Source organism: Chaetodon auriga, chromosome 4, assembly GCF_051107435.1.
Source record: "Chaetodon auriga isolate fChaAug3 chromosome 4, fChaAug3.hap1, whole genome shotgun sequence".
Classification (NCBI taxonomy): domain Eukaryota; kingdom Metazoa; phylum Chordata; class Actinopteri; order Chaetodontiformes; family Chaetodontidae; genus Chaetodon; species Chaetodon auriga.
Genome location: NC_135077.1, coordinates 18,136,155 through 18,152,484, shown reverse-complemented (window position 1 = coordinate 18,152,484; position 16,330 = coordinate 18,136,155). Strand labels below are relative to the sequence as shown.

Below are 16,330 nucleotides of genomic sequence, written 5' to 3'. Positions count from 1 at the left end.
GGGAGGATCTGGACAGGAGGGGTTTCGATGTGAGCTAACATTCTTGGGGGTGAGAATTGTCCAAGAACAGCAAGCACACAGCTCCTCTGGGAGATCTGAAAGGTCCTCTCTCCTGATGATTTCCATAATCCAAGCCATCTGTGCCAATAGGCGCTGTGTTTTCATCCGTCTCCTCCGACTGGCTCATCTGGCAGCTCAGTGCGCTCTCCCACCAGTCTTGTTTGATTATCATTTGCGCTGCTTTCCCTCCCCAGCGCTTCCCGAAGACGACCATTGTTTTGTGCCTGTGTTGGTCTCTGTACCCAGTTTCCGTCGTGGAGATGTGCAGCATCACTGAGTGTGACAGCTGACCTTTGTGGTACTCTTATGTAATTAAACCTTTTATGTCAAAAATAAGGCCCATATTTTAGAAAACATGCAAATATCATGTCGTTGAAACGTTCTGGGCACAGAAGACCCTCTGAATCACTCTGTGGAGCAGCTTGGTTTTCGTCAATGGTCACTCAACACCTTTCAGGCTGTTAAAAGCAGTAAACAGGGGAGACCTTCTAACTGAAGTATGGTTTGAATTTTGTTTGTGGTGCTCAAAGCGCTGAAAATGACATTAATTCATGATTGCATCAGTTCAACAGTGGCATCTCAGTCCAGAAATATTGTCTGTATTAGTCTGGATAATGTTGAACTAAACAAACTCCAGCATCGCGTTGTGGTAGAGTAGTACAAACAGTAAACTTTACTGTGAGACCAGCACTCCCCCCGAAGTTTTGGCCTCCTAATAATAGAAGTAGTTCTTCCAGAAATCCCTCCTCTTCTTTCATGAGGGCTACTTCTTTGGTCAGATCAGTTAAAAACTGATCAGAGGGATTTTTCAAGTGCACTTCGACATCTCAGTTCCTTTTCATCTTTAACCACCAGCCGTCATCCTCTTTTCTCTGCACCAAACGCTGAGAGCTCCCACACTGTTTCATGTCCACGAACACTGCATCCATTCATTGTCCAGCACAGGTAAAGACAGTCCAGCTGTTCGCCAGCACTCCTGACGGTCTGCAGAGACCCTCTGAAACTCAGATGATGGAAAACTCATGCAGAGCTTCACCTCCACAGTTTGTGTGTCATTTCAAAGCTAACTTTTGGTTAATGTTTGGCTGCCAGGAGAAGAACCTGAAGGCAGCAGGGCCTGACTGGAGCAGCTCAGATAGAGCTTTTGCTCCCCTGTCAGCTTTTAAAGGTGACGGCTTCTGTTTTCAGTTTGGTGTCAGACAAGTTTGTCTGAACTGGAGGCAGAACACACATGAACTCACCTGATGAGGTGCCGAACTCTGCGCTGACATAACTGCTGTGACTGAGAGAAAACATTTATCAGTTTTGACAGAGAAAACATGAACATTATGGCAAAGTATCAGCTTGTAGACATGAAAGGTGTAATTATTTTTTTATTTAATTATGATTATTTCTCACGTATCTCTCATGAAAAATGTTACTTCTTAAAGTACCTTTACCTCAGAGAAAGTAAAGGTACCTCACTTCAGAAGTTCAGTTAAAGTTCATTAAAGATGAGTTGATTTTTTTTTTTTTTTTTTAATCCTTTAATCCTTCCCAGGAGGGCGGTTATGTGTATCAAATTGTTTCTTCTTTGAATTTGTGGATCTGTACAATTAACTCTAAGTGATAAAAATGTAAAAGTGCTCAATGCAGAACAATGTCCCCTGTGACTGTTCTAGTATTATTTATTACATCATTAGATTATTATTTCTCATGCATTAATTTAAAATCAGCATTTTACTGTTGGTTTATGTGGAACTTTTCTGTGTAGGACTGCAACTTTTCATTATGGATTAATCTGCTGCTTATTTTCTCCATTAACGACTGATTGTTTGGTTTGTAAAAATTCAGACAGCTGTTAAACTATTAGAATGATTCTCAGCTGTACTTGAACATTTACATGTTTTATGTGCAAAATGCAAAGCAATTTATAGAACAAGCAGTAATTAAAGCTGTCAGATAAATGTATTGCAGTAAAAAGTACAATATTTTCCTCTGAAAATACTCAAGCAAAGTACAAGTACTTCCACTTCTGTGTCAGTAACCATAATAATAACACTTTGACGTGAATTCTTCTTCTTTTCTGCTTAGTTTCAGTATTTTTCCGCACATTTTTTGACATCGCTCCTTGCTTGTAAAACACACGTTAACCTCCCGTGTCCCTCCTCCAGAGGAGAATGCCGTGGTGTGGTACAGTCTGCTGCCCGGCCCCGGCTACGAGCTGTTCAGCGTCAATCCTTACACCGGCCTGATCACCACCACCTCCTACCTGGACAGAGAGCAGCAGCAGCACTTCACCCTCAGAGGTACGACGCAAGCACGTGCTGAGGAACCCCCTCACAGTAAAAACCTAGTGGGAACAGGTAGAGTGCTGTCCTTTAGGAGACATCAGAGGAAATTCTGACTCTTTCATCAGTATAATTTTCGGCTCATTAAGCTTCACAGAAACAGTGGTGCTTCATCTCACAGTATTTATTATTTAGCAAATCACTGCACTGCACTGGGCTGAAGTTAGCCTCACAATCACCAGATGGATACATGTTTAGAGTCTGCATTGAGTTGATTGGTAGTTGGTATTGATCAGCTATGCCTGCATCATCAGTGCTGTGATCACATGACTCACAGCCTGTGGGTGTGCTCTTTGTACAATGTTCCTGCTCGGCTTTACGTTGAAGTGAATACTTGGCTCAGGTTATAAAAACATCTAAAATTTGCTAAAATGAAACAGGGTTTCTACACTCTCTATCAGGCATTTCTCTCCTTCTCTGCCCCTCTCTGTTTCTCATTCTCTACCTTCTCTCTCGTCATGCTTCACAGCCAAAGTCATAAAGAATTCAAGGTCTGCCTTTAGTATGAAGGCAGCGTTATTGTGCAGATTGATTTATGATGAGGAAACAGTAGACTCTTAAAGGGCGGAGGTACAGTCTATCTAACCTCCGCTGACTGCGCCGCTGCACCCTCTGCCTTTTGAAGTGTTTGCTTTCACTCTCTTGTGGGCATGCACAGTCATTACATTCAAACTGCTCGGCGGCGCTCAGTGATAAACTGCTTTCAGATGTTTTATCATAATATTTGTACAGTCAGCAGTATGATGAACAATTAAATCTAATAACAAAATATAATAACAGGAAAGCCTGAAGGTCTTGAAGTCGTGCCAGAATCGTACGGGGCTTGTTGGGAAATACCGAAAGATGTGGGGACAATTTGCTCTGGCTGCAGACGCGTTTGGAAAGAAATGAAATACCAAGTTCTTTGTAGAGAGTATTAAAAGCTGCCACAGTATTTGCTGTTGACAGGATTTTTTTCATTCTTCGGGTCTGTCCTGCTTTCAAAGTCTAGAAAGGCAAAAAGTCCAAAGATTGACTCATTGTGGTGTTTAGAGACTGAGAATACTGAGCATTACTCTTTATTTCCATACACTGGTCCATGTAATACTGATGTTTTCAATATGTACACTGAATAGCTGTTGAAGGAGCTCTTATAATAAGACTCTGTGGCCTATTTGAGCTGTTTACTGTAGTTGTATCTCATATTTAGTCATGCTAGTAGCATGGCTCTATTGTCACTTTGGTCCAGACAACAATTTTTGGATGATTTTTCATGAAATATGGTTCAGGTCTCCAAATTCCCCAGAGGATGAGTCCTGATGACCTTGTTGACGCTTGAAGTCAAAATTTTAATTTGTCCATGATTAAATACCTGCAAATTATGTTAGCATGCTAAGCTAAGATGGGAAACATGATAAACATACCTGCTGCACGTCTGTATGGTAGCACTGCCATAGTTAGCATTTAGCTCAAAGCAACGATTTATGTACAGAGATGCTAACATTGCTTTAAACTGTTACTCATGTGCTCTTATTCCCTCGTATTAAAGTAAATAATGGTGGACAGATGCATATGAAGCATCTATAAACAAAACAAATGCTGTTTATAATCAGTGTTTTTCCAAACAGGAAAAAGCATTAGATTCGTGATTTCACAGGACAGTCAAACTTAAATAAAAATGACACCAGGACTTCAGCAGTGATGGTTTGTGTGAATTCCCGTCTGCAGTCCAGGCTCGTGACAGCAGCACGCGGCCTCTGACCGGGACAGCCACCGTGCTGTGCTCCGTGCTGGACGACAACGACAACCCTCCAGAGTTCATGCAGTCGTCCTTCCAGATCAGCCTGCCAGAAAACCTTCCTCCTGGGGTCGTCCACACTGTTCAGGCCTCTGATCCAGACCACGGGGAAAATGGAACTATACACTACTCAATATTAGGTGAGGAGCCCACATGCTCTGTATGTCACGCTATCTGGATCATGATTTTGTAGTTTGGGCTGTTTGGGCATTCATACTAGTTTTAAACGAACCCTGAGGTTAAGACAAACTCATTTAGAAGAGAAAACGGAGGCAGATTCCTAAATTACTCCCCAAGCTGCTCATTATTAACATTCATCCCAATTAACAAACTAATTTAATGGTTTAATCAGACTTGCCATAATTTTACATTCAGTTTTAATGTGCAATGAGATGCTCTCACTTTTGGTTTTGCCTTCGGATAAAGTGGTTTGGATAATTTGGCTAAACTGTTGTCTGTTGTGTGAATGTCTGACCACTCGTGTCGAGCATAAATCATAGAAATGTTTCTGTAATGGATAGAAAATAGTGAGACAATCCAGAAAAATAAGAACAAAGTTGTGATACAGTGGAATTATCTTTTAATTTCTGTCCACTGCCTTTAGGTGAGGACTACAGAGGTCTCTTCACCATCAACAGCCACACAGGTGTCGTCAGCACCACGCAGGTCCTCGACCGTGAGGAAAGGCAGAATTACACACTCATCATACAGGCACGGGACTACGGCCCCACCCCGCTCAGCTCCTCCACCCAACTCCAACTGGTGCTGCTGGACCAGAATGATAACATCCCGGCCTTCACCCGTAAGAGCTACCACGCCTCCATCAGCGAGGGCCTACCTGCAGGAGCAGAGGTCCTGCATGTCAACGCCTTCGATCCTGATGAGGGGTCCAACGGGGACGTGACCTACTCTCTGACAGAGGACAGCAGCCAGGGGGCCTTCTCGATAGATGCTCTCACGGGACTGATCCGCACCACCCGGTCTCTGGACAGAGAGAGCAGGGCTCAGTACACCCTCAGAGCTGTGGCCACTGACGGCTGCACCCAAGGACCGCTGAGCTCTGTGGCGTCAGTGAACATCCAGGTGGAGGATGTGAACGACAACGTGCCGGTGTGTGACCAGAACCCCATCAACGCGTGGGTCTCCATGAGGACTCTGCCAAATCAGATAGTAACCACAGTGACAGCAACAGATGGCGACCAGGGTGATAATGGGACCGTACAGTTCATGCTGTCGGATGAGGAGAATCTGTTTGACATCAACAGCGAGACAGGGGAGATCTCACTGAGAAGACGCGTGAGAGCAGGTTTCTCCGGAAGGAAGCTGCAGATCGAGGTTTCAGACCGAGGACGACCAGCGTTAACCTCCACCTGCCTGTTTTTCATCCACCTGAAGGGAGAGCACGAAGGACTGCAGTTCACAAGCAAAGTGTACAACGCTACAGTGAAGGAGAACAGCCGAGCTGGTACGTTTCAGCCCCTCCACCCCCTCTGTTTCCACTGATACCGTTAAAAACCTCATTGACCTTTTCACTTTCTCTTTGCCAAGGGACTTGGATCGCAAAAGTGGAGGCCAGTGACCAAACCAACAGCAGACAAAGGATCACATACACCATATTTAGTGGCAACGAGAATCGCATTTTCTCCATCAACCGCCACACTGGTAAGAAACATGTGACACTCTGCAGGCAAAAACATTGCTTTTGTTCCTTTTTCTTCATGTCCATCCAAAGTTGTTGCAGGAGTTCACTGGTTATGATTAGCAGCTGGCAGTCGACTTATACGTCATGCACACTTTCATCATTTAAGTTATGCTAATAGCACAAATGCTCATTCACTCACCCGTTTTATTTTCCACAGAAGTATCCAGAAGAGCTTTTGATTTCCAGCCCTCACCATTGTTTATGTGTAACCAACCGTACCTTTTAATGCAGCCATTTGGGTTCTTGTTATTTTCTGTGTGTCTTCAAAATGCTTTTTCAACTTATCAGGTTCATCTGGTTGTTTATATACAAGTATTTCCTAAAGAATTATGATTGCTGCCTGTCTGATTTTATCACATTCTACCCCAAACTCATTTTTTGGATTCATGTCTATATAAAGTAATGTAGACACAGTTAGACTCAAATACACATTATTATAGTGACACAGGACTGAATACTTTTTCAGGGTTATTACAGAAACTTGAACCTAAAACAGCTTCTGTCAGCACCGCTTTAAAAAGATCAAAAGATCAAAAAATGTTTCGTTTTCTTTCCATTTCTTTTACTTCATTTTTTCACAAGCTGATTAAAATGATGCATCAGAGGCCAAACTGAAAAAGGCAGATGCCAAAGTAGAACTTGTTGTGCGCTCTGTTTTAAAAGAAATACTACACTCTGATCTTGAAGTGTAATGAGCTACAGCAGTCTCTGATGCTGGCTTTGCAGTTTTTGGGGGTGTACATGAGTTTTTCCCTCTCATCCAGGTGAGATCCGCATGCAGAAAGACAACTCTCTGGACTTCGAGGCGAGCCCTCAGATCCAGCTGGTGGTGCTGGCCGATAACGGACTGCAGACAGCTCACTGCAGGGTCTCCATCAGGCTGCTGGATGTGAATGACAACGCACCGGTGTTTGAACACAGCAGCTACAGAACAGCTGTCTGGGAGGGACAAGCGCACAACACCTATATCATGCAGGTAGCTGCTATGAATGCTTCAACTCTGTCTGACATTAGACGTACCAAGCAGGCGGATCGTATATTTTGTTGTGATCATATTTTCTGCAGGTGTTTGCATCAGATGCTGACAGCGGGGTGAACGGGCAGATTGAGTACACCATCGTGTCCGGTAACGCTAACGAAGCATTCATCTTAGACTCTGTTCGTGGGATTCTTGCTACCAATGTCTTACTGGACCGTGAGATCACCCCCTCATACAAGTACGCCACCCTCAGATATTAAACAGTGTTATGTACCCATTTCTAGAATGTATGAATGAAGACAAAGCTAGATTAGTAAGTTTCTACTTATGAAGTAAAGAGTCCCGTTCCCTGTTGTAGCAAACCTCTGAATCACCAGAATCTGAGTAATAATCGTTATCTAAAAAGAGACATGCTGCATGATTCAAGTTAAAAGTTGTCTGCACTTGATGTTCAGTTTTTACCTTCAAACCATTAAAAAGGTATGTAATTATTTTGTTGGCATTCAACACTCACCCTGTGCGTGGGTTACTCGTTTAATTAGTGAGACGTGTCTAATAATAAAGATGATAAAATGAAATGGAGTATCCTCATGATTCTGTGATTCTGTAATTGTTGCTTTTTTTAACTGTTGCTTTTGGATGAAGTGGCATTACTTGTTTACTGCCTGCATGTTACAGGCTGGTTCTGCAGGCAGCAGACAGGGGGAACCCTCCGCTCAGCAGCACCGCCACCATCAGGGTCCAAGTGGTGGATGTCAATGACAACAGCCCCGCCATCCCCCCCATGGAGCCTGTGATTATAGCAGAGAGTGAGGCCAACCGCCACTGCTGCTTTCAATCATTAGGATATAAACACTGTGTTCTTTGTCGATTTGGAACTTATTTACACGCCTTCTGTTTTACTGCAGATCTGCCAGCGGGTTACATGGTCACCCAGGTGACTGCGAACGACGTGGACCTGAGCTCCACCATCACCTACAGCTTTTCAGACAACAGCAGCACCAATTTTCCCTTTGCTATCGACCGATATACTGGAGTGATTACCCTGACTCGAGCCCTGGACTATGAGGAGCAGACAGAGTACACGCTGACAGTCTGGGCGTCTGACTCCCTCCACCAGACCACCGGAGAGGTCAGAGTTCAAGTGCTTGACGTCAATGACAACGCTCCAGTCTTCGCCAAGGTCTCCTACCAGGTACAGATGATATATTTATCGATCAAAAGGGTTGAAGGTCTATATGCCAACTGGTTTGGGTCAGCGAGGCATTAATAATATGCTATATGCATGCTGTTATCACCGCAGGAGAAAAGGAGTAGCCCGCTAACAAGTCATGCCTTATTCAGGATTTCTAAATTGTAATTATGTTGAATAGATTTCTTATTAATTTGATATTAAAGGAGATTAATAAGGACAAGTTTGGGGTTTCCAGGTCATAAGAATCCATGTGCCTCATGTACATCATCTCACAGCCTAACTTGGTCTGTCTTTTTCACTGCTGTTTCATGAATGTGGTTGGCTTTATTGATCATTTATTAACTTTAACATCAGCTCAGTCATTAAAGGGGTACTCCAGTGATTTGGTCTGTCACTTCCACAAAGTTGGGGAGACAGAAAGAAGAATGGTCCAAACCAAAGCAGCACAGGTAGAGAGAGTCTCCAAAAGCACTGGATCTCACATTTCCCACCCTTAGGGCTATTTTCTCAGACTTAATGTGTAGGAGTGCCCCTTTAATAAAGGATCACAAGGTTTTCAGTTGATAAAGAGACATCATGTGTGTACTTTTAAATATTAATAAACCATTGATAAAAGCGTTTCACACTTAAATACTGCAGCAGGTCAGAAATTAGAAATGTTTTTCATGGTTTATGTCTGGATTTTGTTGCAAATACTCTGCAGCTCTTCAGTTTAAGAGTGGGACTCTCCATTTGAGGAGTGCTCCCTATGAACTGAAGAGTTGACTAAAAAGATAAAGGTTATATGCCAGCTGAAGAGATTTTTCAAACCTGGCAACCCAGAATATGTGCTTACTCATGCTTGTAATGCATTATAAAGCATCAATAAATGTTTATTAATGAGTAACCAAGCCTGTTTTACAGTTATAAACTTTTTATGAAGGCTCATTAGAGGTCTGACTGGATAAAGATATATGTCATGATCCTGGTGTCGATGTGACTCTTCTGTCTTCAAGGTGGAGTTGTCAGAGTTGGTGTCAGCAGACACATTAGTGTTGTCAGTGTCCGCCAGTGACAGAGACTCTGGACTCAATGGCAAGATCACCTACAGACTGCTTTCATCTCCTTTACAAGGCTTTTACATCCAGCCAGACAATGGTAAGAACAGCTGATGGAAAAGACATGCTGCAATGCTCTGATATAAACGTCTCATTGACAGCAACTCGTCACTGTGAGTGTGTATGTATATATATATAGAAAAGGGAGAGGTTAAGAAGTCATCAGAAGCATAAAACAATGATCCAATATGTATTGTAGTTCATCTGTAAAAGACATTAACTCAAGCTTTACAAGTTTCGTGACTTATGGCTGTCTGGTGGTCTGATTTCCATATTCATCCTTCTTATTCCCTCCATTAAAATCTGCTTTTCTGGCATTGTTAAAGGGGCAGCCGCCAAAGAAAAGGGCACAGAGAAAGTCTTTGCCTGGTTATGAGCACCTCAGCGTACAGTATCAGAGGTTACTGAGAGTTGTCATGCTGCCAGTAGCTGTAGACTTCTCCAGTGTTTATATTTTTGTAGTCTTGGATGTGCAAAGTGGGTTCCTCAGACAGGGAGAGAGAGGCAGCAGAGGAGACAATTACAAGTCATTGAGATAAAGTGCTTCAGAGGAGCCTTGCCTATCCTATTATCTCCCTTTTAAAAATCCCTAAACCCAAGAAAGAAGATAAATCCTGAAGAGCTGAAAGGAAGCCACCACTCCTCAGTGCTGGCGAGTCTTTTCCACTCAAGTGTGATTTATGGGCTTCTGTCATATTTGAGCTCCAAAGTTTAACATCAGAGAAATGTACTTGCCCTCTTTTGCGGTGAGGAGCGCCAATCGAAAGCCAAATTCACATCGATGTGGACTAAAACTCTCCAACTAGATTCCAAAAATTTAACGTGGTGCTTTTTGTGCAGTGCCTCTCAGTTTTTCCATGCCTATTTGTTTCACAAACAACGAGTGGTGCTGCTTTAAAGTAGAGCCACAGAATTAATAAAGCCATCCGGTAGAAAAGTTTAAGTGGCAGTGAAGTGGAATAATAAATTGGATGGACAAACACATAATTGTCATCCACGAGGAAAATTTGCCCTTACAGTGTGCATATGGAATTCATTAAAGAGTGGTCACACGGGAAATGATGTTGCATTGCAGCGTCTAATGACAAGGACAATTTTGATTTAACTCTCAATATATTGTCGCACAAGCAGACATGTTTTATAGTTCTTATTCCAAAGAGAAACAAATCCAGGAACAATCTGTGTATTTGTTAAACCATCTGTTAAATCAATTGAGTTTTATAGTTTTATATTGGTAAGACCAGATGTCAGGTCTCGAAAAGGGCTCTTGACCTTATAAGCAGTTGCATTGTGAGATAAAATCAACATATGTTTGACTGACTTACTACAATATATAACTGGCAATATGATGTTTTGATAACAGTAAAACAGATTTTAGTAATTGATTTTTGGCCACTGAAATCTGATCTCCTTGTAAAGTTGTTTTGGAAAATGTGTTAGCAAACAGTCGCTAACATAGAGCTGCCTGGAACATCTCCTTTTTCTTTTGCTTTAGATTCTACCAACTCCTGAGAAAAATATCTGATAGTGTGCAGTGGGCTGGAAAACAACAACAATAATTAGCTAAAAGCAGCTAAAAAGCTCCATAGAACCAAGAGGAGTTTGGTGCTGTTTGTCTGTTGGTTCATCAACATGAGCGGCACCACATTGCACAGTCATTGGATTTGTAGTTAATATAAATTATATTGATTATTGCAGCTTTAAAATAAACCTGTCCACTCATGAACACATGCTTGTCTTGCAGGGTCTGTTTTCACCAATAAGCCCTTGAAGGCCATCACAAACAGCAACCTGATCCATCTTCTGGTTGAGGCCAGAGACGAAGGCGATCCTGTGCAGTCTACTGTCACCTCCATAGATGTGCTGATTCTGGACACCAACGACCATGCGCCTTTGTTCCACCAGGACATCTACACGCTCACCGTCCCAGAGGACACACCCACAGACATCACCTTATTGACACTGTCTGCAGAGGATCAAGACTGGAGCCTGGAAAACACCCATCTGGATTACGCCATCATCAGGGGAAATGAGGAGAAGCGATTCTGTCTGGAAGTAAAAATGGTTCACGTTGAGAATCAGATGAGAAATGTAGGAAAACTTGTTCTGTGTAACCCTTTAGACCGTGAAACCACAGAGAGCTATGCGCTAACAGTAAGTGTGTCTGATCGAGGAACACCTCCGCTGAACAGCTCCGCCGTCGTCATGGTGACTGTGACAGACTGCAATGACAATGCCCCCGTTTTTTCCAACACAGAATACCATGCACAGGTGAGTGAAAACAGCCTTGTAGGTACGAGGTTGGTCCAGGTCACTGCTCAGGATCCTGACCTGGGAATCAACAGCCTGTTGCGGTATGACATTATCTCGGGGAACAGCAAAGGTCACCTCAAGCTCGACCCTCACTCTGGCCTCCTGGTGCTAAATCACTCACTTGACTATGAGGAAGACTCAAAATACACTCTCACCATCCGAGCCTCGGATGGCGGTGAATCATCTGAAGTGCGTAAAGTGGCTTTTGCAGTGGTCTTCATCACAGTGTTGGATGAAAATGACAACACTCCATACTTCATGTTCCCTACTGTTAACTGTTCTGTGCTGGAGAACCTCCCAGCGTTCACTCACACCTGTTCCATCCATGCTGTTGACAATGACTTAGGCCCCTATGGCCAGCTCACCTACTCTATTTTGTCCTCCTGCTTCATGGACTATGGCAGTGGCAGCCCCGAAAAGAAGGAGGCTTTTGCTATCGACCCGCTAACAGGTGACATTCACACCAGACAGACCTTTGATTATGAACGTGAGAGTGAGTACTGCTTTGTAGTGGAGGCCAGGGACAAAGGTGACAAAGCAGCTACAGTGAGAGTGCAGGTGACCATCAAGGGGGTGGATGAGTTCAGTCCCGTCTTCACCCAAAATCAGTACCATTTCCTCCTTCCAGAAAATGCCAAGCCTGGAGAGGTAGTCGGTTACGTGATGGCGATGGACCATGATGGAGGGGTGGACGGTATTGTTGAGTACTCCCTTGTGAATTCGTCTCCGTTTTTCTCAGTAAACAAAACGATTGGTACCATCTTCGTGTCAGATTATGTATACCGCAGAAGAGGCAGCCATGCCAGTGAGGACATGGTGAAGCTTGTAGTGTCTGCAGGTAGTCCCAGATTAGCCTCCAGGACCACCAACTGCCTGGTTTTCATCAATATCTCCAGCTCAGCTGAGGCACTCACCGGGGTGCCTCTTGACACACATATGCTCAGTTTGAGTGTCTCGCTAATCATGTTCCTCCTCGTCCTTCTCATTTTTGTGGGCTTGGTTCTCAGGTACAAGATAAAGGAAGCAGCAATCAAAAAGGCTGCTGCCATTGCCGCAAACTTGAACCACGGGACAAGCTCATTTAGCAGATCCAATCGGCAAATGCTAAGTGGCATCTCACTGCATGAGATGAAGCGGCCCAGCGTTTTGGTGACCAAGAGGGACATATCAAACGCGTACAGTCAGTCAGACTCAAGCGGCCGTGGATCAGCAGAAGGTGAGACCGCTGAGGACCAGGAGATCAAGTGGATTAATGAGTACCCCTGCCGTAAAAGAGATGAATCTGCTCAAGGCAACCAGCCCACGGAGATCCCACATTCTGCTTTACCTGGGGACAGCATCTCCTGCCACTCCATCGATGTAGGGCCGGAGAACATTTTATCTGTCAATAAATGTTTAGTCTCGGGGATGGCCAGCACAGAAAGCCTCCACCACTTCAAAGAAGAAGGGGGAGGTGAGGGACTACTTCCTGCAATACTTAGGGTGAGGGATTTAGAGGAGAGCATGAGGACAAATGGGTATGCTCCCCTGTCAGAAGCCCACGTCTCTGCAGATTCTCTTTCTTCACTGGTGTGTCTAGAGGAGCAGCTGCAGGGCAGCTACAGCTGGGACTACATTTTGGACTGGGAGCCACGCTTCCAGACTCTGTCCTCCGTCTTCACTGATATCGGGATGCTCCCTGACGAGGAGCTTCAAGGCGGCCATGAGGACTTAGCAGCCGAGGCAAGCTGTCTCATGTACCCACCACCACTTATAACTGGAGTGGCTCAGCCTGGCATTAGAACTGTACCTCCACGAAACCCAGGACGTGTGCCAAGCCTGAGAAGGAAGCCTTCTTACCGCAAATATGCATATTCCCCCTTAGCAAGGAACACAGGACTCACCCCGTCAGCCATGACGCCCAATTTCTCTCCATCACTGTCTTCTCTCACCATTAGGACCCCTAGTGCCTCACCAGTTGTCTCTGAGACCGGGGTGGGGGGTATCAAACTTGACTCAGGTCCCCTCACGGCAAGTCTTTTGGAGGCAGAAATCCAGGTGTAGACATGAACTTTGACCAAGTTTATCTTTGATGTTCCCATCTTCCATTCACCATCTGAAGGAATTTCCCTTAATATTGTAAGGGATTTTAAGGGACACTGCAGTTTAATTTTGACAACAATCTAATATATTTATAAAATACAACACATGAAAGTTTTTCTGAGATAGAAGCACTGGACTTTTTGACCTTGATTTTATGGTTTTAGACTCATGTGCCATGAGTTTAATCTCAAAGGAGCGATACTGGACAAAGCTGTCATAAGAACACAACGTAGTCATTTAATTACTTAGATTGATTTCATAACTGGCTTCTGTAATAAAACTAATATCTGGGAAAGCCTGGGCTCAGCCTTGCATTATATTCTTATAATGCAGCACTTTGAACAAGAGCAGATGTTCGAGTCAGTGATTAATTATTGAATGCTTTATTGTAAACATGTTTATACATGCAGAAAATGAAACACTTTATTATTGCAGTTGGTTGCAGCCTCTAAATGGAGAGTTTTCAAGGTTGGTTTAACTTTAATAACCAAAGAAAGGCAGCGTTGTTCTGCGGTTAAGTCTGTCTTCCTGGAATCATAAAAGAGTGTTTTGAATACAGACCCATTTTTGCCTCCCTCTTCTTTAATATATTCTGCCAATAAAATGCCAATAAAATCCCATAATGAACAGAACTTATTTTATTCCTTCAATCCAGGACAGCTCTTGATATCAGTCTTTCAAGGCTACATAAGTGTCAAGGCTTATGCAGACATTATCCAAAACACAGAAAACATGAGAGATTCTTCACTGACACTAATTTTGTACAGATTCAAGATATGTTGTTATCCTGCTGTCACTGATCAGCATGATGACTCATTTTATCACGGTTTATAAACCAGCTCCAGGTTCTGGCTGTTTTACTTTTTGTCATCTGTTCCCTTCATGATTGTGTGTGCTGACCGTAGACTATGGACACTCCATTAATAAACAGCACTGTATAATTCTCAGAGAATTGTATGAGTTTAAATGTTGATGTATTTCCAAACAAATTTGCAATAAAGAAACTTTCTTCTGTAATTTTTTGGGTTCAGCAGTATTTAAAATTGGGATGCTGTAGTACTGATTGTCTTTCGGGGTGATTTATTGGCTCATGTTATATTCAAAGAGAGGATCAGACTGCAGCCCACATTAAGATTTTTTTTTAGGCTTTGTTGAGACGACATCATCAATTAATTTGACACTTAATTATATGCACACGTATCATTGCAGCTCATTTTCTCCACTTCCAGTATTGGTCACTTGTAATTTTTTATTAAAAAAGCTGACGAGTCTCCACGGCTTCTTAGGCTTTTTTTAATTTTCGCTGCTTGTAAGAGTGGTCTGAACATCTGAGAGTTTTGCTTCTCTTAGAAATGTAAGGCACACAAAGTGATTCAACATGGCTCCACTTGGTCTGCTGTTAATCCAAATGTGCTGCCCTCAGGGAACATATGAGCTGGGGAAGCTGAGGAGCTAAAGTCTTTATCAGATAGTTTCATGAAAAACAATAAACAGTCAGGCCCCGAACCGTACCAGCCAAGTGTGTCCTGCATGTAGTCGCTGATAGGTGTGTAATTATTTATTGACTCAGTCCAGTCTCTCCTCTGCACCTCAGTGGGTTTTCACAAGCTCTGCACTCCTCTGTATTTGTGATTTCAGCGGGTCCTTGGCCTCAGGATCACGGCGATGGAAGAGATCTCTCGCCATATCAGGTGATCTGGCCAAACAAGCTTCTGTGTCTCAGCAGCTCAGGAGTCCCCTTCACTGGAGCAAAGAGCTGCTCAGTGGATCTTTATCAAATACTGCCTGTCAGTCAGGCAGCTGGAATTGCTGAGAGGTCAGCAAGTCTCAAGTACAATAAGAGTCTTTTGCACTTGTTCATGTACAACCCCGGTTCCAAAAAAGGTTGGGATGCTGTGTAAAACATAAATAACACGAAATGTGATAACTTGCTAATCATTTTGACATATTTATTATCATTATTATTAGTTTGAGGCTCTGTGGGACGCTGCTGTGACGAAGAGCTGGAATCTGTCGATGCTGCTGAGTTCCTGCCAGGTGAGCCGCTCGGGTCCAGCAGAAACGACCTTCAATTAAAAGAAATGTCACAAAGTCAAAGACAGTTAAAATCATGACTTGTCTCATATTATTAACAGGGCGCTCCAGGATGCCTTCAAGGAGACCAAACACCTCCACGTCCTCTGTGTCCTGCACTGCCACCACTGTCCAGTCAAGTAATAACCCACCCATCCACCTAGCATCTAAAAGACCCAACTCTTTAGGTAATACAGGAGGCAGGAGCAGTGGTTAGGTTTGTACTGATGATGCGGCTTTATGTTCAATTAAACTGTAGGCCCCTTAGAAAATTATCACATCTTGATTTAGTGGAATGCTCCAAAAACACCTGTTTGGAACATTCAACAGGTAAACAGGTTCATTGTTGACTTAGTTGAAATCAAGGTTTTACAAAACTTACTTGAGATTCACCACAGTTTAATAAAGCAGCTGTTAAAGTTGACTGAAATCCCCAGCATGGCCAGATTAACCTGCTAGGGAACCAAATGAGCTGCTGGGTCTCCATCAACCCCCTGATCCTCCCACTCTATGTGCACTGTGTATGGTACGATGGAATACTACCACATTTGGTGCTTCGTAACTTTTTTAAACACAAATGTTTCATTTTCGCTTCCACATGCATTGCAGTAACTGGGTTACTTGGAGAAACCAAGTAATGCAGGTAATGGGAGTCACTTATGTAAACCTCTAGAAGCTAATTTGTCTCCAATTCAGTGTCAATTGGACTTGAATGGAGTTAT

General features: G+C 43.3%; 1 protein-coding gene across 1 annotated transcript in view; it reads left to right on the top strand.

Annotated features, from left to right (window-relative positions):
- Window positions 1-14,653, top strand: part of dchs2 (dachsous cadherin-related 2) — a 29,341-nt gene extending 14,688 nt beyond the window's left edge. Inside the window, exons 11-20 of the mRNA XM_076729435.1 lie at window positions 2,214-2,348; window positions 4,098-4,307; window positions 4,772-5,632; window positions 5,716-5,829; window positions 6,634-6,845; window positions 6,935-7,086; window positions 7,527-7,657; window positions 7,757-8,043; window positions 9,039-9,180; window positions 10,885-14,653. Coding sequence (XP_076585550.1) covers window positions 2,214-2,348; window positions 4,098-4,307; window positions 4,772-5,632; window positions 5,716-5,829; window positions 6,634-6,845; window positions 6,935-7,086; window positions 7,527-7,657; window positions 7,757-8,043; window positions 9,039-9,180; window positions 10,885-13,496 — 4,856 coding nt within the window. The 3' untranslated portion in view covers window positions 13,497-14,653. The remainder of the gene's footprint in view (window positions 1-2,213; window positions 2,349-4,097; window positions 4,308-4,771; window positions 5,633-5,715; window positions 5,830-6,633; window positions 6,846-6,934; window positions 7,087-7,526; window positions 7,658-7,756; window positions 8,044-9,038; window positions 9,181-10,884) is intronic.
- The last annotated feature ends 1,677 nt before the right edge of the window (window positions 14,654-16,330 follow it).